The 23,751-nt window shown below is 37.1% G+C and overlaps 1 protein-coding gene across 1 annotated transcript; it reads right to left on the bottom strand.

The window, feature by feature from the left end:
• Nucleotides 1-1,832: 1,832 nt before the first annotated feature.
• LOC122293618 lies at nucleotides 1,833-23,724 on the bottom strand. The gene is made up of 9 exons (XM_043102151.1): nucleotides 23,697-23,724; nucleotides 23,415-23,603; nucleotides 9,798-9,874; nucleotides 5,437-5,496; nucleotides 4,891-5,331; nucleotides 3,614-4,809; nucleotides 3,067-3,246; nucleotides 2,738-2,825; nucleotides 1,833-2,555 (listed from the first exon to the last, which is right to left on the bottom strand). Exons 1-9 carry the CDS (start codon nucleotides 23,722-23,724, stop codon nucleotides 1,833-1,835), a joined length of 2,982 nt encoding a protein of 993 aa, XP_042958085.1.
• Between the last annotated feature and the right edge of the window lie 27 nt (nucleotides 23,725-23,751).

Raw genomic sequence — 23,751 nt, 5'->3', positions numbered from 1 at the left:
CCATTAAATTAAAACAATTTTCACACATATGTTGAGTAACATCCAATCAATGTCGTTTTACATTAACTAACTGAATAATAAGTTTGTATTGACCACCCTTGATGCATACCTTGAAGGCCTCGCTACCCCATCTACCACATAGCTTCACCCAAACAAGGGGGTTGACCAAAACTGTGCCGTTAGCCAATGCTTCGTCATGGCTGGCATATGATAAATATATCCTATGCAATTCATGGTGGAAAGCATTAAATCGCTTCCGAAGTTGTTTCGTTACAGTCAATCGATGGTTCTCCAATTCCCAATCAAGTTCAAAATCCCCCTGCATATATAATCAAATGTATTTGGTTTAATCAATTATACTACGACCACTTGAAACCTACCATCATTAAAGTGGAAAAGTCTTACCCGAACACGATCGATTAACTCATCCTTATGTGCTTGGGGTACATCGCTCCACCTTGCATAACTCATGTCACAATGATGTTTGACTATCCATGTTAATCGTGTTGTAAACATGTTGGCATTTGAGCAACATGGTGCTGTTTCTCCATTATTTATCTTCAACAGCACCTTTCCATGCTTCCTCAATTTTTCAAATTCAGTGCACTTAGCTGGGCCACGTCCACGTCTCCTCTGAGCCTGGTTTGGTACAGGCTCCATGGGAATGTCCTCACCTGTAAGTTCATAAATAACATCAAATGTATATGGTTACATTATCTGATGTGGTATAAAACTGAGCATGTGGAGCAGGATAAAATATGTCATTACAGTTAATAAAATTGGTTATGTGAGCATTACCGATCTGAACTCCTGCAGGCTCTGCCTCTATATCATGTGAGGTCACTTGAGCTGGCTCCGTGACCACGTCCACACCTGTATAGCATAATAACAATAATGTCATACAAGTTCTGATGGAATTTACAAATATATTGTAACACCATTTTTTGTAAATGGTTAAGAATATACATAAAAAAACAGCCAGCATATGTGGACTGTACCAATTTCAACTCTTGCAGGCTCTGCCTCTATATTGGGTGCGCTCACTCTGTTAGGCTCTGTTGGGGCATCCACACCTGTATCATATAATAGTGTTAATATGCAGTCAGGGTGAATTGGAATTTACAAATATATAGAACTGCATGATATGTATATTGAGAACTCATCAAAAAAATCATAAACATGTTAACTATACCGCTCTGAACTCTATTTGTCTCCGGCCTTATACTGGGTGAGGTGACTCTGTTAGGCTCTGCCTCCAGTGTTGTGGTCGCACATGGTGGCTCCCATGGATGGCTTGGGGGTTGGGTAGAGTCATCCGAGCTGGCCTCATCGACATTATCAGGACTATGATATGAACTAATTCGAGCACCTCGTGGCCGGCGGGCTCGGCATGAGTAAGGTGCCATTCTTCTACCACGGAATCCTCGGCCTCTGGGCCGACCTCGGCCATTATATCCCACTGGCGCGCCTGCATTGATAAGGAGATATCATTTGTATTAGGATCATAATTTACAAAAATCAATATAAAGCGAAAAAAGTGTTTGAATATCAACCTGAGCTGTTCATGCTCCTCGAGTGTGAATTCCTTGAGATGGGATTGCAACGGATTCTTTTAGAACACTATGCGCATATGTGAACCCTTCTTCACCCGACTTGAGATCATAATTAAATTAGTCTCTCATCTCTAACACCATGAAAGTAGTTTACAAATATAAGTGCACACTCCAATTTGCATAATGCATTAAACTAATAAGAATTGTCGAGTATCGAAATACTGTGTATCTTTTGGTAAGATATGAGAATTCACCTAATATCATTATGTTGTCAGTTGGTTATTCTGAGTCAGACTCTTCCTTGGTGGATGGGTCATCATCATCTGAATATTCCCAATCACCATAAGCATCTCCAGAACCAGATGGAGCCATAGCATCATCAATAAAATCTCCCAAAATTCTGCTATTACCACCCGACTCCATCTGGTCTCGTGGCTCAATAAGGGAAGGTTCTATATCAGTCCTACTAAGTGGAGTTGACACTGGACATGCATCACAATGCAAAAGTGGATAGTCATATGGGGACTCATTCTCTTGATAGGCATCATCGTCACTCAATTCGCCATCAATGCTTTCTAAAACCCTCTGCACTGGTGGAATATCATACACATTCCTATTATTGTACTTCTGCACAACATACCAATTCCCTTTCTCCCTTAGATCCCTAATGTAAAAACACTGGGAAGCCTGGCAAGCCAACACATATGGTTCGTCTTTATTCCAAGTCCTATTCATATTGAGACTAGTTAAATGATCGTCCACTCGTACCCCCCGTTTTTTGGCACCAACATCAAACCAATCACAACTGAACAAGTACACTCTACGACCCCCCATGTAGTGTAACTCCACAACATCATTGATAATACCATAAAAGTCTACATTATCAGTATCTTGGTCACCAGTTACCAACACCCCAGAATTTTGTGAACGTCGGCGAAGTTCACGAGACTTCGTATGGAACCGTTTACCATTTATAATACAAGCAACATATGATGCAATCCACTAATCAGGTCCACAAGCTAACGCATACAAATCTGGGGACACATCAAGTGGATTGTTGCTACGCTGGTCCAGAACCTACATTCAATTGGGGTAATGAGTGAACGTGTATAGTTTCAATGACATCGACCACCAGCGTCGGGTATAACACGTGAATTAGTGTCTAAATAGAATTCTTAACTTACACGTTGCTTGAACCAAATGGGAAACTCAGTTTGTTGCGTGCGCTCTATAGAATTCGGGTTTAACACCTTGCATTTGTCATTGTGTTCCCTGCATTTGTAGAACACAAATGGGGAAACAGATTTAGTCAGTGACGTAAATTAAATGACAAATGGTAGTAGGTTGTTTTGAGATAGCATGAAAGGAAGTAATTATTGCTTACTCTAAATAGGGTCCGATCTCAATACAGTTGTTTAGCACGTACCAAATGGCTGCAGCATGGAGTTTATCTTCTAATTGCACATTATTAGCTATACCCAAGGGACGAAGTTTCTGGTTGAAAATTTTGAACCCATCTATACTCTCCTCTTCAACACCATCAATGTTGCGATCTGGTCGATTAAACTTCGTCTCCACATCTTGGAGATAGATGGAGCAAAATGTCAAACACTCGATGTGAACCCAGGCTTCCGCTATTGATCCTTTTGGATGGGCTTTATTCTTAACATACCGCTTGAATTTTCCGAGAAACCTGTCAAACGGGTACATCCACCGATATTGAACTGGACCTCCGAGAATGGCCTCACGGGGTAAGTGTACAGCTAGGTGGACCATAACATTGAAAAAAGATGGAGGGAATATCATCTCCAATTTGCATAAAATGGTGACGATATCAAGTTGAAGCTTTGATAGACGATTCACATCTAGTGTTTGTGCACACAACTCTTTGAAGAAACTACTAAGTTCAGTCAAAGCCAACGCAATATCCCTCTTTAAGAACCCCCCCCCCCACAGCAATAGGAAGTAGTGTTTGCAACAAAACATGATGGTCATGGCTTTTGAGCCCAGAGATTTTGGAATCCCGTACAGATACACAATGAGTGATATTGGCAGCGAACCCATCTGGATATTTAACCTCAGCAAGCCACGCACAGAATTTATTCCTTTCATCTCCATGTAATGTGTATGCTGCATGTGGCATTGTAACACGCTCACCTTCACGTTTCAAATGTAATTCCTTTCTAAAGCCCAAGATCTCTAGATCACGCCGTGAATTAGTGTTATCTTTTGTCTTGCCAGGAATGTTCATAAGAGTGCCCAAAATGTTCTCGGAAATATTCTTCTCAATATGCATAACATCTAGATTATGTCTAAGCCGCAAAGTTGACCAATAAGGTAGTTTGAAGAAGATGCTTTTCTTAGTCCAGTTCAACTCCTCTACAGTGTGTTTCCTCTTCCTACAAGATTTTCCAAATTGAATATCTCCAAGCATTTGTAATTGAGTTAAAAGATCCGCTCCTTCAACCATTGTTGGGGGCATGCGAAGATCTTCTTTACCGTTAAACAACCCTTTTCTCGTTCGCCAAATGTGATCTCTCGGTAAGAGACGTCGATGTCCCATGTAACAATGTTTCCTACCATACTTCAACCAATTGGAATCTGTTTGTGCATTACAAAACGGACATGCCATCTTCCCTTTTGTTGACCACCCAGATAGATTTCCATAGGCGGGAAAGTCATTGATTGTCCACAATAAGGCAGGATGTAACATGAACATTTCCTTAGTAGATGCATCATATGTAGGTACCCGATGCTCCCGGAGTTCAAGTAACTCATCAATTAACGGTTGCAAATAAACATCAATATCATTTCCTGGTGATTTTGGACTAGGGATAATGAGGGATGTCATGAACAACATGTCTTTCATGCATAACCACAGCGGTAAGTTATACGGGACAAGAATCACTGGCCAAATGCTATAAGGTTTAGCTAGACTGTTGAATGGATTAAATCCGTCGCTTGCCAAACTGAGCCTAACATTGCGAGCATCCCTAGCAAATCTGGGGTGAGCTTGATCAAATGTCTTCCAGGACTCTGAGTCAGCAAGATGTCTCATACTAGTGTCATCGGTGACCCGTTGCTCCTTATGCCATCTCATGTCACCTGCTATCTTGCTTGACACAAAGAGACGCTGCAATCTTGGCTTCAAAGGAAAATGCCTAAGCACTTTTTGAGGGATCACTCGTGACCCGTGTGTATTTGGCATCCATCGTGAAGCCTTACAGATAGGGCACTCATTAAGATTAGCATTTTCCTTCCAAAATAAGATGCAGTCATTAGGGCATGCATGAATTTTGTGGTACGTGAATCCCAAACCTCGCTCTAAAGTCCTGGCCTCCTCATATGATTGTGGCAATTCAACATTAGGAAAGGCTGACCACAAAAGGCTTAGGAGCATATCAAAAGACTTGATTGACCACCCACCAAGTGTTTTAATGTGTAACAACTTCACAACGAAAGAGAGCTTTGAGAATTTTGTGCAGCCATCAAAAAGAGGACGTCGGGCATCCTCTAATAGTTGGTCAAAAGTTGGGGTTGGGGAGGACTGTGGTATTGCTGAGTGAGTTGGTGATGTAGTGTTGTCATCAGGAGCATCTCCGCATGTGGCTGCTCGTATGTCATCAAACATACGGTCCATGTCATCAATGTAGCCGTCTCCACTTTCAACTTCGGGATCATCATCATCGTCAATGATGGGGAGAGTTTCCTCCTCCCCATGAAATATCCACTGGGTGTAGTTTGGATCTATCCCTTTTATGAACAAGTGAGACTCCACCTAAAATATAAGCAAGAAGAGATTATTACAGCATATACGGCACGGACACCGAATGCGATCACTTCCCATGGAATGGGTTCTTGCCATTGTTAAGAAATTTTTAACCCCTTCAGCGTAAACAGGTGATAGAAGTCTATCACCTTCACTCATCCAACTTTTGTCCATCTAATAAAAAGAAGAAGGCATGAGTAGTTTTGATATAAAGTCATAATAATAAAAGCGGTAGGTTCTAGAACAAACTAGCATGTGGAGCATGATACAAGTAGGGGGAAATTGCTAGTTGAACACACACAATGATATACATGTTAATCTAAAAAAATTTAAACTTATGTTTAAAATAAGAAGTAGTATCATGGGTTGGAGGTGATAATAAACATTATCCATAATAAACATAATAAGAGAAATCTTCCAAGTGTATTATTAATTATAATACACTTGAAAGGTAAATTATTACAAAAAAGAGGTAGACACAATATCAAGTCGACAACAAAAGCATAGAACAAGATATGTGTTGTATTCATAACAAGGGTACTATTTTGTTATACTGTTCATTTCAGGCCATGGTAGGTGTTTGGACACAAACAGTATCATATATATGAAGAATCGGATTTTAAGTGCACAAGAAATTACATGATGACTTGCAAACTTTATGATAGGCTAATAAGAATAACCACCGGTTTGATTCATGGTAGTAGTGTCACATTTTGAATATTTTCATGGATATTTGAAGAAGGGAGGTTTAATATATAGTTTAAGGGGGTCACAAATCTGTACATTATTTTAAAAAAGAATATGATATGCTTGGAATTTAAAGTGGATAAAACTCATCACAGTTTTTAAATAATAAGCGTCATACATTATTCATGGATCTTTCAGTTTTAAAAGTTGGAATTAAAACTGAAACATTGAGACTATTCCCTTAGTTAACACTTATGACTCAAGAATGTAATATGTAGTCATGGTGTTTGTTGTATGCAATATCTAGAACTATGATAAAAACAATCGATTGTAATGCTGTGTGGAATGTTGAAGCTGGACTTTGAAAATGACAAAGAAGAACACAAGGGGCTAAAAGTAGTTTCCAGCCTTATAGGGCAACACCATCTCACTGATTTTTGGCATGGAGATCATGGTTTCTGATATTGAAGAGGATATCTATTCACTTTTCGTCGTGCCAGTGTATTTGCATATATTAATCAGTTCCAGATTAATTGCATTGGAATCAGGTGAAGTATAACTCTATTTACTACTAGTGTTTTTCCAGCAAGGATCTGCTCTCAATTATCGCTATCAGGCCTATCCCAAACTAGCATTGTGTTTAATCTTGAAAAAACACATAATTAATCACTTTCTACCCATAACTTAGACAATTCTGCTCTTATCAGTTTGAACCAAATGGTAAGGATCACTTATAAGTAGTACAACATCAGTAATATAGTGATGGGGATACACACAAAAAAAATAGCCTCATGGTACTATTATGCCATGATGAGCAAGACAGTATACCAACACAGTCCATATACAAAAAAGCAGAGTTGTATCCCAATAGAAAGTCATATCATTTACTAAATACTACAACTGAAAATAGAGCAGTATATATACACACAAAGAGGCCTACATGAGGCTAGTTCATTTCATCCAAGATGAGCAACACATTTGGGAAAAACGAGAAGCAAAAAACTAATCAAATATGAGCAGAAAACTGAGCGGATTACCAAGCACAGTAGATGACATCAATGATTATTAAATGGAAGAAGACACAATTATGTGGAAAGTATTCTTTCTTTTATGCAACTTGGTGAGAGATCTTTGAATGGGGAGGTTTAGTATTGGTTGGAATTGTTTACGGAAAGGTGATGAATAAGATCGCACGATACTTGAAAATGAGATATTATTACTTTTTATAATGAAGTTTAAGAGTTTTTTTTTTTTTTTCCTAGGCCAAAAAAGGTAAAACGAGAAAACAGGAGATGACTTTCGTATCTGGATGTGACCATAATAGCACCCCTATCTAGTACTAGAAACTTGATGGGTGAGGTCTAAACGATGAGAAGTCATAGACGCTCTCTCAAACCGGATTGAGAGCATAGCTTAAACCTAAACCTTATAATTAGGGAATTCAATGAATCTTGAAATGACCAATACCAATAGTTTAAAGTGAATCTATATTCAGATTTGAAATCAAGAACTAGTACATGTCAAACCACAATTACAAGCTATCCTACCTAATTGATATATCATATATGGAGTCATGTGATGTAAACCTTTTGTTTAATTCGTTACAAAGGGGTAGCAGTTAGCAGTAACAGGAGGTGTGGGGCAGGTTGCAATGGGCTGGAAATGTTTTAAAATGCAAAAGCATTAGTGTGGTACTTTGAACTAAAATGTGTTTGTTAATTGTAGGTAGCAATTGTCTAATATAAAATGGTCTGTCTTGTACTGCAAGAAATTGTGGAAGTGATCCAGAACTGCTTTTAGAAGCAGTGCTTTTTACTTCAGCTAATTAATGGTACACTTCTACCCATTTGCTTCTCTTTAAGTTGACAACTTTGCCCGTGTGGAAGCAACTGTGAGAGAGAAAAAAAAGAGTAATGCAACAGTATGTAATCCGTAAGCACTACATAATTATTTTGAAAAAGAATAAGATTTATTATAAAAAAAATTAATTTTTTATATGAGTTTTGTATTTACTCACTTTTTTAAAAAAAATTACGCGATACTTATATACTCAATAACTACAAATATCATTTCTTAACAGAATTTATTATAAAATCTTGCACCAATTATATTTTGTGTAAAGGAAAACACTAGTTTTACAAAGGATTTCTACTGTAAGTAAGAGTTATTTTTTTTTATTTATTTTTACTTATTGATTAAGTAAGAGTTTTTAAATGAATATGTGATTTTTTTTATTTTTTTTAAAAATGTCTAAATTATAGTTTTAAAACAAATAGTGAAAGAAAAAAAAAGTTTTAACTTATCAATAGAGGATTTCGGTGGAAAGGCCCTGTAGACGTAGCAACGTCCATTAAGTACACAGTACTCGTATATATGGAAACATGATACAACCTTGCAGATATCAGTCTCATCCAAGTTGCAGAAAAAGTCATCTTCAAACTAGCCAGGAAAATATCAAGTAGCCGACAAATATATATATGCCAACTTGGAAATTGAATGCATGCAGAACCAGATTCAGATCAGTCTGTGGTGCAAATACCATAAATTATGTGGATAGTAACAGTAAAACCCAGAAAAAGTTTCATAAACAAAGACTGAATTACACAGTTTATCAAAGTTTACACATTTAAGAATCTCCTGAGGATAATCCTCCATCCAAACTCTCTGTTGTAGCCTATCTAGTCTCTTTTGAACCTATTAAATATATATATATATATATATATATATTTAAATATCATATATACACTACATATATATATGATCTAGCTCCCCCATGCACTGCCTAAAAGATAAATCATGCAATACCGGGCTTATAATCTTGGCCCTATATATTTTTCCACCAAACTAGCAGAGGTTTAATCAACTTACTGAACATAACACAATGAGATTAATTCAAACAAGTGATCAACTTAAGCGACAAAGGCACTTTCGTCGCAGCTACGCGGTCGATAATGGTACGTACTTAACTTATATATAGAAGATGATCATGACAGATAGTTAGAAATCCATTCTCATTATATGTGTTTGTAGATATATGTATATATCTACAAACACATATATAATAATAGTGATACTTGATGGTTAATTAATATTTACATCACATTTAAATGGAGATGAGATTTTTGTTAGTATCTTAATGGAGTTGTCAATAAAATCTCCTCATTTGGTCAAGCAGGAAACCAACAACTCTTTGGTTGATAATTATGAAAACCAAATCTCATAAGTCGATACATATGAAAATCACGTGTAGATGGCCATTAAAGCAAATCATTGATTTGATATTCAAGCTAACATACCAAAAAAAAAAAAAAAAAGCATAACAACTCTAAATCAGTTGACAAATACTTCCATTATAGTCAAGTTCTATTTACAGCATTGCTTGTATGAATCATTATCAAGAAACTGTAAATACTTGACCTAAACGTTGGGAATAAAATGGGGAAAAAAGCAGAGGAAATCACCAGCTAATTTTTCATAGACCAACCGAGTGGAGGAAATGAAGGGGAAGAGGCTTCTACCAATAACCCTTTGCCACCAAGAAAAGGATCATGCTGCAACAATAACAGAGGGAATTAGTATATACGTGTAAAGGAGGATTTTGAGCTTCAATCTCAGCATAATGCATCAAACACATGGGCTGGTGTTTACATTCCTAAGAGGAAAACCCAGAAATTCCTTCCGCAGGCACCGAATGGGTGGAGGCAGCGAGTTAGTGGTCATTAATCGGTGGAGGAACACAAAAACTATTAAGAAGTGATAGACCAAATTAGAGGGACAAGAAAACATACCTTCACAATGACCACTATGAGCTGAAAATCAGCATCGGTCGACGCTACAAATTGAACCCAAATCTGCAGTGAACAGCCTAATAACAGGACACCAAAACCTAATGCTCAGCGAAGGGGGCTCTATAGTCGGAATTGATAGACCAAAAACAGAGGAATTTACACGAACTAGGGGGGAAGGGGGTGGGAAAATGGGACTCCGAAAACTGAAAGAGAGCTTCGTGAACGTGTGTGCCTTCTGAATCCTTCTAGCTTCAAGTTCGGTTCCCCCCAAACCAGTTGGTCAAACTCGCAATTTGCAGGTGGAGGTAGGGCAAATAGGTTTTGCAGATGGAAGCTTTCGGTTAGGGAGTTTTCTAAACACGGGGGAAGAAAGGTACTGTGGTCTGCGAAATGTTGGGGCGGGGGTTGGGGGGAAATTAAAACATTTTTACTACTTTGGCGCCTAGCTTCATCCCGACGTAGCTCCCACTGCCGTAACAAGTCCATTTCTATTTACAGCGCCACTAATTGCCGCTATTACTCAAAAACTCGCTGTAACAAATAATTTCAATACACTCCTCCCAGACAGGTAACAAATGTGTTAACACATTTGTAGTGATGTGAAAAACGCTGCAAATAATCACAATTTGCAGCGTGTTTATTTGCAGCAGTTCAAAAAACGTTGGGTTAAGTGTATTTTCTTGTAGTGTTTCTTCAGTTTCAAATCTGTCTACCACATCAAGATTAAACATAGAACAAGAAATTATATTCTAATATCTCCACACCCAATATAAAGTAAAATATAGAAGCTCCTACGAGTTGTGCACAAGCAATGTAGGTGCAATCACCAATATCTTATACGACGACTTACTTTGTAGAACTCCATCAGCTCATTAGCTCTGAAATTCTTCACCTAAACTCCAAAAGAAAGAAGCTTTAAGCAATCAGTTCTAAAATTATACATTGCAACTTCACTATATTTTGCCATTAAAAAAAATAAGATATAGCAAGAGAATTCCCAGAGTACAAAAAACAGCAATTTAGTCATGGTTGCAATTGGACCCATACACTTTTGAAGAATCGGATTTTGATCCATGAAGAAATTACCAAGACTGGAAAACTTAGATGAAATTCTATTATAAATATATTTCAAAAATTAAAATATGATTAGCACATCCACCATTTAAGAAACCCCCAAAAGTATTGAGTTTTGTGGCTTCCACATTTAACTATGTCAGAATTATGCCAAAACCCATTCTTCAAAACCATACACCGAAATTCCCACCCTCAAAACTCAAACAAGCATATCTGCATGAACATAATTACTTGCTAATACCACTTCAAAATGTTCAGATTTTAATAAAACCACAATTAGAACAAACTTTATCAATACTGTTGAAAACTATGACTCATCGTTTCACTTGTGTTCCCCTTGTGTTCCCCTTGTGTATTACAACTATGTACATATATACAAATACCAAGCAAAGTTATAAGTAGGCAATGTCCTCTTATTACAAGCTCAAATCAAACATTTCTGTTAGATTTCTTAACGTCAATAAATTTTTGACTTGGAAGGAAGTAACAACATATAAAAATGTATACTCAACAACATCATTCCAAATTCAAAGGTCGATGATGCTCATTCTAAGGGAGAATGATGTAAAATACCCAAGTAAGGGAAAATGGAAATAAATAAGGGAGAAACTTGTGCTCCTCGAGAAGAAGCACAAGTTTAATTTGAAGAAAATTGAGTCCGACTCAATTCACTTATTATAGTACAACAATAAAAAATATATATATATATGATTCATATATTTGAAGTGAGTATCATGTGTTACTGATAATAGATTATGGAAAGGTACTTTGTCTTTGGTCTTTAGTTCATCACCAGATGACAAGAATCCTAATCTAGCTGCACACAGTTTACAAACCAAAATGATTTTGTAATTATCTATAGCTCCTAGGTTTTGGTTTTAAATAGTGAAAGGGCTATATTTCAAGAAATTAAGAAGTTTTATTTTAACTCTAATATGTTTCAGTACTTACCGACATCTGGCCCAAAGAACTTTAGAAATAAACATCTACAAATTGTCAATATGAGTGTATCCATTAGCAAAAACAACTACATATTAAATAGCATAATTATGGCATGAATTCCATACTTAAAGAGATTGTTAAGTTTTCTTTGTATTGTCAATAACTTAAGTTGTATAAAATTGAGATAACAGGGTAAAACTAGAAACTACATAGGTCCTTGGGCACCAAGAATTGTAGATATCTTTGTTGAGGGCTGATCATATAGATTCTCCACCCATTTACTTATCAAAGAAATAAAAATAAAAAGATTCTCCACACATACATATATGTTGCAAATGCTCTATGGCTCTAGTAGTAGTTACCATTGAATTCCCTCATTGATGAAAGGATTAGCAGTTGAAGCAGAATCCTTGAGTTGAATAACATGTCAATGGATCAATAACTTTTGTCTTAGAGGAAGTCAGGGCTAACAGATGCTAAGAATAAAAATATTACAAGTTCAAGTAAACAAAAGGTCGATATTAGTATTCTATTACTTACAGCTACAAAATCTCCAGTTTTTGACTCGACTGTTTTGCAGTCAGACATACTGAGAGGAAACCTTTTGATGTAATAGTAAAGGCGAGGTAATGCCTTGATTGCCTATTTATGATCATACACACTGCTTCAAGACACTTATTTAATGTGCCTTACAAGTTGCAGTAAGTATCCTTTGTCAATTATTCTAGTTGTGGTTGGAGATGGGCCATGGGATAGCATGAGAGAATTTATTGATAACACCCCTCCTCGGGACTTTTGGTAATTTTCAGTCAAGTATTCCTGACACTGCTCCTCTATTATTTAGCTCTATTTAATGCCCATATCATTTTCTTTTTATTTTTGGTCAATTTATGATGGACAAGTAGTGCATTGTTTTACAGAGATAATGTCAAAGAATATGGACCAACCCCAAAAAGAAGTCTAAATTTTCTCTTGTAGGCTTGATTAAACTACCATCTCAATATAAAAAAATCTTAGAGCTTAATTTACTGGGTAAAAATACATGACTTCTCTATTTTAGGGTCTTCATAATTTTTCTATTGCAAATATTCACAATCATCCTTTTCAAGTTGATGATATGCTTATTTTGAATTGTTTAACCAGTGTTAATAGAGGGATGGCATGCCTCAGGGGTTCCTCTTTCCCCACCTACACATACTAAACCTTCTTTCGGCACCCAAGAAACTTCCCTTTGAAGTAAGTAAATGTTACGTGCGGCATATTAGAGTTATTGTCTGAATGCGATGGGTTTTATATGTGGGCTATTATGTATTATTTCATTTTATTAAAGGGTAGAACTGACAATGTGTTTTATTTCAATTGTTGGGTTTAGTTTCAGTTGAACGGGTCAATGTAGACCGAGTCTTAGTGTAGTGGGACATGGGTCGGTATGTCCACTAGTGAGTCTTGGAGTTGAACGTGTTCCTTGCATGTTTTGTCTATTATTGATTTCCATTCATGTATTTAATTCCTCAAGTCAATAATGAAAAGGCATCAGACGCGTTATCTAGAATTACATTGTGGAGGTTGTGGTTCCTCGAATTACCACATTATTCACTTTTACATATTTTACTCAGAGATCTAATCCTAACAGTGGTCTCATAGCCGCGTTCCTTCTGAAGCCCCCAACTCCCACATACGGACAAGCGAAAATTGAGGCGTCGGGATGATGACAACACATGTCACACATCCCATCGACGAGTGGCAAGTGTGTGTACATGTAACAAGTGTGCGGATAATAAAAGTCTTATAACTAAGTACCAGAATTTTTGTTTAAATACAAACTCGTTCAAAGCACAGATAATAAAATATTACAAGTCTCAATATAGTTTCAAAACCATAATACAAGACATAAAAACTCCAAATCAAAACTCCGGCGGAGCCGCCTCTTCGGGCTCAGCCTCCTCCTCATCCTCGATATCTGTATCAAAATCTACGATACCAAAATGGTGCCGCAGGTAAGTAATAATCCAAAAGCCACAAGATAAAAATATATCCATGCCACAACAATATGCATGAACATGATGCCATATGCCTATGTCCCAAAATCCACATTTTCCATGCATGCCAAAAAAATCCTATTTTGGCCCAAAACATTTCCTTTAAACATAGCCTCGCCATTATCCCAGATAAAAACCAAACCATCAGAGCACTGTAGGCGGGAATCGCAGGCGGGACTCTACCACCATCCCTGCTCACCACCATCCCTACGCGTGCACCGTAGGTGGGAATCACAGGCGGAATTCTACCACCATCCCTGCTTACCACCATCCCTATGCCGCGTGCACCGTAGGCGGGAATCACAGGCGGGATTCTACCACCATCCCTGCTCACCACCATCCCTACATGTGCCTCTGACTCAAACCAATCAATCCAATCGTTCACATATACCAAAAATCATTTCTCGCTTGAAAGCCCAGTTTTCAAATTCGAACACATGTACATACATGCGATTTCACGAAAACCCAATTTTTCTTTTTTAAACATGAACATGTATGCACTATGCAATGCAAACATTAAGACACAAAATATCCAATAAATCTCAACATCAACCAAACATAACTAACCCCATCGTCAAATCCATCCAACCCCCGACTCCTCGGACTCAGTCCAGAATAACCAACCAGTCAATAAATTTATTGTAAAAGTAATAATATATTTAAATTTAAAATAGAGTTTAAAAAATACTTACAGCGCTATATGATAATTTTTGAAGGATCAAGGAACTGCAAACGGCGGAGAAAAAGCAAAGTAACAGTATAAAATACACTGTGGCCGTGGGTTGTAAAATACCCACTTTTGAACGGGGACAAACTAAGACTTGAAATTGATAGGGAATGGCTTAGAGATGTTTATGAAGCTAATGGAAGTGAAAGTTGGCCGTGGGTGGAGGTGGAAATGGCAGTGGAAGTGAAAACCGGCAAAAACAAGGATGAGCTCATGGGAGCTGCTCCGACAACGGATCGGAGCAGGAAATGGGTGGTTTAGGACAGCAAGAGATAGGTGATGAAGTGGTGAAAAGATGGTGGCCGGAGGCAGAACGACGGTGGCGAAAATGCACGAAAACCGTGCGGCTTGGAGGAGCTCGTGACGGCTAACGGTGGCTCGGATGGAAGTGAAATTTGTTGAGGAGGTGCACCAGCCGAAGGGGAAGAGAACTGGGTGGGTAGTGTTAACCACGTCATCGGCGAGCGGCGGTGCTGGGCGGCAGAACGAAATCGGTGATAGTGAGGAGAGAGAGAGGGCGTAGCGCACGGGAGGAGAAACCGGAGAAGAAAAGAAGAAGAAAAAAGAAAGAAAAAGGAAAGAAGAAGAGAAAGAAAAAGAAAAAGAGAAAAAGAAAAGATCGGGAAAAGAAATGAGGTCCAATCCTCACTTCTGGAGTCCAGAAACTGATCCGATGAAAAAATTTTAAAAGCTATAAAATGACTAAATTAATTTAAACACCACATCAAACTAAAATATAATAAATAAATAGTAAAAACTAACAACTAGATTTTTAAATCCAAAAACAAACTAAAATAAATTACACAGCAATTTAAATTCAAAAACGATAATTTAAAGTAAGAAAGTTCTACAAAACAAATATCATAACTAAATAAATCCAATTAAAATACAATAATTTAAAATAAAAGAACTAATATTTTAATTAAATTAAAATACTCCTTCAGTGAAAATACACGTAAAAACGGGGTATCACATTCTTGCGACATGGCTGAGGGCAGCTGTCATGCTCAACTGGCTAAGGCAATGTCAGCATTGAAGGGAAAGTCAATACACTTGAAAGAGGAGCAGGAGAGGTAGAAACAAATGCTGGAAGCTATATTGTAGCAGCTCAATAGCTTGGCAACGAGTTATGATCAACTGGTAGTGGCAGTTGGTAATCAAAACACAGGTGGAAGTTCAGCAGGTAATGCATTAAATTAAATGGCAACCCTTTATTTGAAGGCCGGGGGGAACCAGGTTAGGACCCTCAGATTAGATTTTCCAAAATTTGACGGATTTGAACCTGTTGCACGGGCTTTAAAAGCTCAGCAATCTTTCTCTTACTGCAACACCCCAGAGGAACAAAAGTTATAGATTGCCTTTTTCCATATGGAAGGCAAAGCGCTTGCATGGTACTGTTGGCTAATAGACTCTAGTCCAGTCCATTCCTAGGAAGAGTTTGTGGTGGCTTTAAAAATTAGATTTGGGCCTTCAACTTATGAAGACCCAGTTGGAGCCTTTACTAAGCTTCGTCAAACTAGTAAAATGGAGGACTATCAGTCACAATTTGAGTATTGTCTAACAGAATTAATGGCCTTACGGAGGAATTTCGTATTGGCACATACATAAGTGGGTTAAGATAGGATCTTAGGATCATGGTGACTATGTTCAAACCTACAACCCTATCAGCTGCATTTGGGTTGGCTAAACTGCAGGAAGAAGAAGTTTGGAGGAGAAGTTCAAGGTACCAGTCTAAGGGTCCAACAACCAGCCAACATACTTTAACCCAAACCCCATGTTTACTAGCACCCAAGCCACTTTTGAGACTACCTACACTACCGAACAGATCAAAAGCTACAAACACCAACCCCAACTATAGACCTTTAACCCAAACAGAAGGCCAACCTTACCTATTAGAAGAGTGAAACTTGCACAAATGCAAGAAAAGAGGGAAAAAGGGTTGTGTTATTATTGTGATGATAAATTCCAACCTGGACATAGATGCATAAGACCCAAAATTTTCTTACTAGAAGGTATGGGAGAAGAAGAAGGGGAAGAAGAGGAGGAAAAAGAGGCTGAAGGGACATTAGCTCTAATACAAACCGATAGCCCTAAGGAGAATGAGGAAGAAATTGGGGAACTGCTAGGCATATCATTACATGCCATGACAGGGTCTTTGGCCTCTAGGACTATGAGAACAATGGGAAGTATAAATTAGCAAAAAGTGGTGGTACTCATTGATAGTGGAAGCATTCATAGTTTTATCGATCCACATGTAGCAAGGAAAGCAAAACTGGCAGTGGAGAAAAGCCAACTGCCAGTTAAAGTGGCTAATGGGGCTAGCCTACCTTGCTTGGGTTTATGTAGGGCTATTCTATTACATTTGCAGGACTTGTGCATCATACTTCATCTTTATTCACTTACTTTAGGTGGATGTGAAGTTGTTTTGGGAGTTGACTGGTTAAGAAGTTTAGGGTCTATTGTATAGGATTTTACTGATTTAACCATGAAATTTAATATTGGAAATGCTGAGGTTGTTCTTCAAGGAATATAGTTGCCAATTAATCTTGTGGTGGAAGAAGAAGACATTAGGCCAATGAAGAAGGTTGTGGTAAGGGGTATTTGGCTATAGTTGATAGAGGAAATCAACCCAGATCCGAAGTTAGAGATTCCTTTTGAAATGAGGCAGCTTATTGAAAAATTTGGAAAGGTTTTCAAGGAACCAAAGGGATTGCCTCCTCCCCGATGTTTTGAAAATAAAATACAGCTGCAAGAGGGTTCAAAACCTCCAAGGATGATAATCCTTTCCTTTGTGAATAAAGAAAGGATGATAAGGGGGATCTCAATATTGAAGGAAAAGATAATATTATTATTTAAATAATACTTATTTCTATGTAAATGGTCGACGCTGGTAAATTTGATATAACTTTCTATAGATCTTTCATAATTAATGGTTCTCTTTATCTTTCATTCTAACTTGAAGGTGTATTAATTAGGCACACCGGATCACATCGTTTCTTGGTGCAAGTTAGTTTGTATTAATCACCAAGGTCCAAAATACATCCTTTACATGAGCAACCATCACCAATCCATCAATGCCTAGTCGAGTTCACATTTCGACTTTGTCCTTGAAGCACATGATATTTCCATCTTCATGACCAGCAAATCAACTCCTCTGTTGAAGGACTATTTACGTTGATTAATTTTCATGAAATTAAGAATTAAGAATTAATTTTATTGTTATTAAGATATTTAAATTTTGTAATTATTGTTGGAGTATAGCTTCACAAATTGAGCAAATGGAATTAAAGTCCAAAGAAGCACAGGTTGAAGTAGAAAAAGATGTAAAAAGTTAGTTATTTTTCTGTTATTATCTTTTATCTCTATAAATACATTATGTAGTTGTATTAATTCATTAATTCAATTTCATGAAAGTCTTTCTCTTCATCTCCTCTGCTTCTATCTTGTGTTCATCGAGCCTTACCTTCAAGTGTTCATCAGAAACTTGACATGGTATCAGAGCTAGAAACATGGCCTAATCTGTAGTGCCATAGATCTAATTGAGTTTGTATTAAGGTCCATCAGCTTATAGCCTTTTATATCAAAGGGGTAACCTAAGAAAATGCATTTTGTAGATCTTGAATCAGATTTATATATGTGATTTGTAACTGTTGAGGCAAATCAAAGACAACCAAAAACTTTAAGATGGGAGAGAGTAGGTGCTTTGTTAAAAAGCATTTCAAATGGTGTTTTATTTTTTAGAAGGGGGTAGGAATTTTGTTTATGATATGGGCAGTAGTCAACACACAAGCACTCCAAAAATTTAAAGGTATATTTGCTTGAAACATTAAGGCTATGTGAGTGTTTAACAAGTGTTGATGCTTCCTTTCCACAACTCAATTTTGTTGTGGAGTTTCCACACAACTCCTTTGATGTATAATGACATGGTCATTATAGAATTGAGTTAGAAGGAATTCAAGTCCATTATCTGTCCTTATTGTTTTGATAGGAACACTAAATTGTGTTTCTACCATTTTATAGAAACTTTAAGTATAGAAGAGACTTCAGATTTGGTTTTGAGCATATAAACCCAAGTGCATCGTGTGAAGTCATCAACTATAGTGAGAAAGAATCTGAAACCATAATATGAAATAATACCAAAGGGGCCCCATATGTCACAATGAATCAATTTAAACATTTTATTAGAAGCAGTTTGAGATATAGGAAAAGATGACATATATCACAAACATTTGTGGAATCAAGAGATATGGATGATTCTAATTATTTAAGAGAAGGTAATCTGGAGTTAATATATTCATCCCATAGGGTTTTGAAAGCATTGAAGTATTTAGTGATTGATAAAGAACATTGAGTTATAGAATTGAGAGCTTTTTCAAGATGAAAAACTCTTAGACTATTACATTCTGTAGTTATATTAATTCATTAATTTAATTTCATGAAAATCTTTCTTTTTATCTCTTCTGCTTCTATCTTGCGTTCATCAGAAACTTGACAATTATCTAAAAATTATCTTCTTCCTTCTTTATGATTGCTGAGTCATATTTTATATGTCAACTTCTTTTATTCCTGATGAGCTGCTTCCAATAAACTAGAACGAGTTAATTTTTATCCAACAAGAACATGTAATATACACAAAGTAAGTTCAAAAGTGATAATATTATCGCACACGACATAATTACAACGGGCCGGCCGGTAATGATTATGGCTCCTTTCCAAATGTTACAGCACGGATAAAGATGATTTGAATGATTTCTATTCGAAAATGCAAAATTCCAAAATGCAAAGATGATTCGGAATCTCAGGGCATCTGCTTTAGACAGAAAAAGAAATGATTAGACCCCAACAGTATTAATTAAATTATTTGGGTGATGAACATGTCTTCTACTACTGAAGTAGCGATAAAAAAGGAATTCCAATGCATATTTGACTCGTGTGTTAGTCATCATTTCTGCAAGACTAATCGTCAGTGATGTTTCGGAGACTACAATATCAGATTAAGAAGCCGACAGTTAACTTTGGAGAAAATCCCTCCTCCAGTCCAGCGTCGAAAGTATTAATTACATAGCTGTGTACATCATGATAGAGTGAGGAAGCCGTACTTTGTCAGTTCATAAGAGCTGTTTTCAAGTTCCTATTTGATGAGTTTGGGCTCCGATTTTTAAATCAGCAATCACATTAAATTAAATCCAAGAGTGTATATTTTTATATATATAAGCGAAGGCGGGATGGAAGATCCAAACCAAAACTTTATTATTTGCAACAGATAAGATATATTGCAGACAATAAAACACAAAACGACAAAATTTGTTGGATACTTTGTTCTTTACGAGTCTTAAGAGTATTAATTAGCAATATGTCTGTGTTATCTAAATTTTGTTTAAGATGTGGAAAAATTGGTAAATTTATATTGTGATAGCCAAGTATATATAAAAGCCATCTGAGTTGAGCTATAATAATTGTTCATGTATGTTAATATTTATTATATTTTATATAAAAATTTAAAATAATTAAATAACATAAATTAAAATAATTTTTATATCCCAACATAGCTTTAAATAAGAAGTTCTCTCTATCTGTATGATGAATCTTCGTTCATATATGTTAATAAGTGGTAACTTAGTCATCTAAATCTTATTTGTTATTTTCTCACTCCTGCGCGGGATAAGCAATAACATTAATTTTCACTGGAACTCCCGATGATCTCACAATTCTTGGATTTTTTATTTTTTTAAAGTGAAATTATAACTTCTAATCTGAAAAATACAAATTAAATTTTAATATTTTCTCGCTCTCAAATTTACAAATTTATTTATGATTAATAAAATCTTGTTCAAAACCTCTAGACTAACCGTTTGAGAGATAAAACTCTGTTTTAGACAGCCTACAAAACTCTTCCTTCCATAGAATAAAGCACAAACTCTACCGATCCTAAGTCCTAAAGATAATATTTTCTATTTTTTATGAGATACTACGACAATGGACTACATAACTTCAAATACATTCAAAAAATTAAAAAAGCTAGCGCAGAAAAATACTACAAATAAAATGGACACATGGACTGAAAGGAAGACGTGCGCCCAGCTCTGGGGTTTCATCTCTAACCTTAACATCGCCTCCATTTCTTCTTTCTTTTCTATTTTTCTTTTTCTTTTTTCCTTATTCCTCCTGCTTCTCCCTTCGATGCCCATGACCTCTTCAGCACAAGCCAGCCAGCCTATGCCGCCGACCCTCGAGCACAAACACTAGCTAGCCAAAGCACCATCGTCCCTTGCCTGCACGTGCACCATGTTGAGTCAACCCAAGTGTGAGTGCAGGTGGTGTATAGTTGTTGCACATGCACCGTTCTCAAATTTGGCATGTTAGGCACCGTTTGGTGCTTTTGTATTGTTAGGCACCTCCAAGGCACCTCCCCAAGAATCATGCAGCAAATTGCTGCAACGTAGTGACCTGCTCTCCTATAAATAGGAGAGCTTAAGTGTGCAGAAAACCATCCTCACTAAGGTGAGAGATCAAGGGCAGTGGAGTGAGGAAAGGAAGAGGGACGTGAGAGAGAGAAATAGAATTTTGTAGATTTTCCGAAAAATCTTGTACAAATTCTATAAAAGAGGCTCCAGTGGACGTAGGCAAATTTGCTGAACCACTTTAAAATTATTTTGTGTGATTTTCGGACAGGTTAGAGGCTCAACACACCAGCTCGCTAAAAACAGAGCCCACCTCTCCACAAGCCCGATCATCTAGTGCGTTCGCTGCTACCACTGGCAGGCAGCTCACCTATCCGGCATACGAACTTTACCACTTCTTCTCGCCCACCTCTGCGCCAGCCAAATCGTCCTCCACCTACCAAAGTAATCGTGGCTCTCAGCCACCTCCGCACGAACGATTTATCACAGACACCACTATGCTGCGGTCCATTTAGTCCATCTTGCGCGCATTCACAATGGATGGTTGCGGGTTAGGCCTAAAGAGTTGCGGTTCACCACCACGAGCACCGATATGCTCATCTCTACCATGGAGGGTTGTGGGTTGGACTTGGAACACCGGAAATTCCAGTTCAATCCTTTATTTGATTGGATAAAAAACACACAAATCAAAGAACAAAACACAAACTTAAAAAAGAGAAAAAGAAAACTAAGAGGTTGGAGGTTTGGGGAGGTTCCTCCCCCTCATACTAGTTCCAGTTTGGAGGAGTTTTTAAAGAGAAGTTGGAGGTTCTCTCTCTAGAGTTTTTTGTCTAAAATTATTAAAAAATATTTACTTTTATATTGAAGGAAGTGCCAGGAATATAAATTTTATAAATAAAATTATTTTATATTAAAATACTAAAATCATAAAAGATTATACAGAAGTATTTATTAAAATTTCTTAAAATTTAGATTATAAAAATCATAATTTAAAATTTCTATTTATGATGTATGCCACCATCATGTCTTCCTAGATTAAGTTTCATTTAGTAATTCTATTTTCATAAATATTTTGATATAGTATGGTTTAACAACTTAAAAAATAAATTAAAATCAGTGAGAAATTTATCATAATTTAAATATATTTAATATAAGATCTTCATAAACTATTTTATATTGATAATTAAAATTATGACTGATTATCGTGATGCATATGCTATGTTTGATTGATTATGATTCCGAATACTTTTCCAAATGTTACTGCACGGGTAATGATGATTTGAATGATTTCTATTCGAAAATGCAAAATTCCAAAATGCAAAAAGATGATTAGGAATCTCAGGGCATCTGCTTTAGACAGAAAACAAAAATGATTAGACCCCATCAGGATTATTTAAATTATTAGAGTCATGAACATGTCTTCTACTGCTGAAGTAGAGATAAAAAAGGAATTCCAAGGCATATTTAAGTCGTGTGCTGGTCATAATTTCTGCAAGACTGATCGTCAGTGATCTTTCGGAGACTACAGGATCAGACTAAGAAGCCGACAGTTAACTTTGGAGAAAATCCCTCCTGCAGTCCACGTAAGTATAAATTACATAGCTGTGTTATCAACCTAATCTACACAAATGGACCCTCCAAGATAAATGACTCAGTTGATGACCATGAAAATACCACCTCAGCAGCATAAGCTTTTTGAAACTTTTTTATAGAATCCGAATTCTGTTATTGACAGCTATTATAAATATTTCTTTACTTGTACCTCTCGTGTATATCCACCTTATCCTTGTTCTATAAAAAGATCCCTTCATAATATGAATATGTGTGGAAGAAATATACAATGAATTACAGAAGTTCTTTCTTTACGTCTTTGTTGATATGGTATCAGAGCTGCTGACTAGCAGTCTCTTGATCCATTCCTCACAATGGCCACAAAACCTCCCAAACTTTCTCCCATCTCCCATGTAGTGTCTATAAAACTTAGTCCCGATAACTATCTCTCATGGTGAGTTCAAATCTCCGCCTATCTCCGAGGCCAAGACCTCTTCTCTTACATTGATGGTACAAAAATTGCCCCATCTATTACCCTCCCCACTTCCTCTACGGACTCTCCGCCAAAATCCAACCCAAAATATCTCTCATGGAGTCGAACTGACCAAGCTATTCTCAGTATCCTATTCTCATCCCTCACTGACTCAGTCATTGGTCATGTTATTCGTTCCAAAACCTCTCGTGAACTATGGCTCACTCTTGAGTCCATGTTCAGCTCCATTTCACAGGCAAAAGAATTTCAAATTCGCTTCCAACTTACCAATTTATCCCAAGGTGAACAATCCATTTCTGAGTTCTTCAATAAAGTTCGCATGCTCTCCGACAAAGAATTCATCACTTATTTACTAAATGGCCTTGGTCCCTCATACGAATCTTTCATTACCTCCATAACCACCAGATCGGATCCCATCACCTCTCAAGAACTCTACCATCTCCTCCTTATCCATGAAAACCGCATGTCTCATCTTTCCCGTAACAATTCCAGCTCCCTCAATCCTTTTGAGCCCTCTGCCAACCTCACTTCTAATAGTTTCCGTGACCAACGAGGACGATCCCCAAACCGTGGAGGCCGCTTCAATAGAGGTCGAAACCGATTCTCATCAAACAGAGGGCGTTCTACTACTACACACCAACCTCCCTCCACCTACAACTCAAACCGTCCAACGTGCCAAGTTTGCAACAAACCTGGCCATATCGCACTCCAGTGTTACTCCCGTTTT

This window comes from Carya illinoinensis, chromosome 14 (assembly GCF_018687715.1).
Source record: "Carya illinoinensis cultivar Pawnee chromosome 14, C.illinoinensisPawnee_v1, whole genome shotgun sequence".
NCBI lineage: Eukaryota > Viridiplantae > Streptophyta > Magnoliopsida > Fagales > Juglandaceae > Carya > Carya illinoinensis.
Note: the sequence above shows the minus strand (reverse complement) of the source record. Positions and strands in the feature narration are given on the sequence as shown.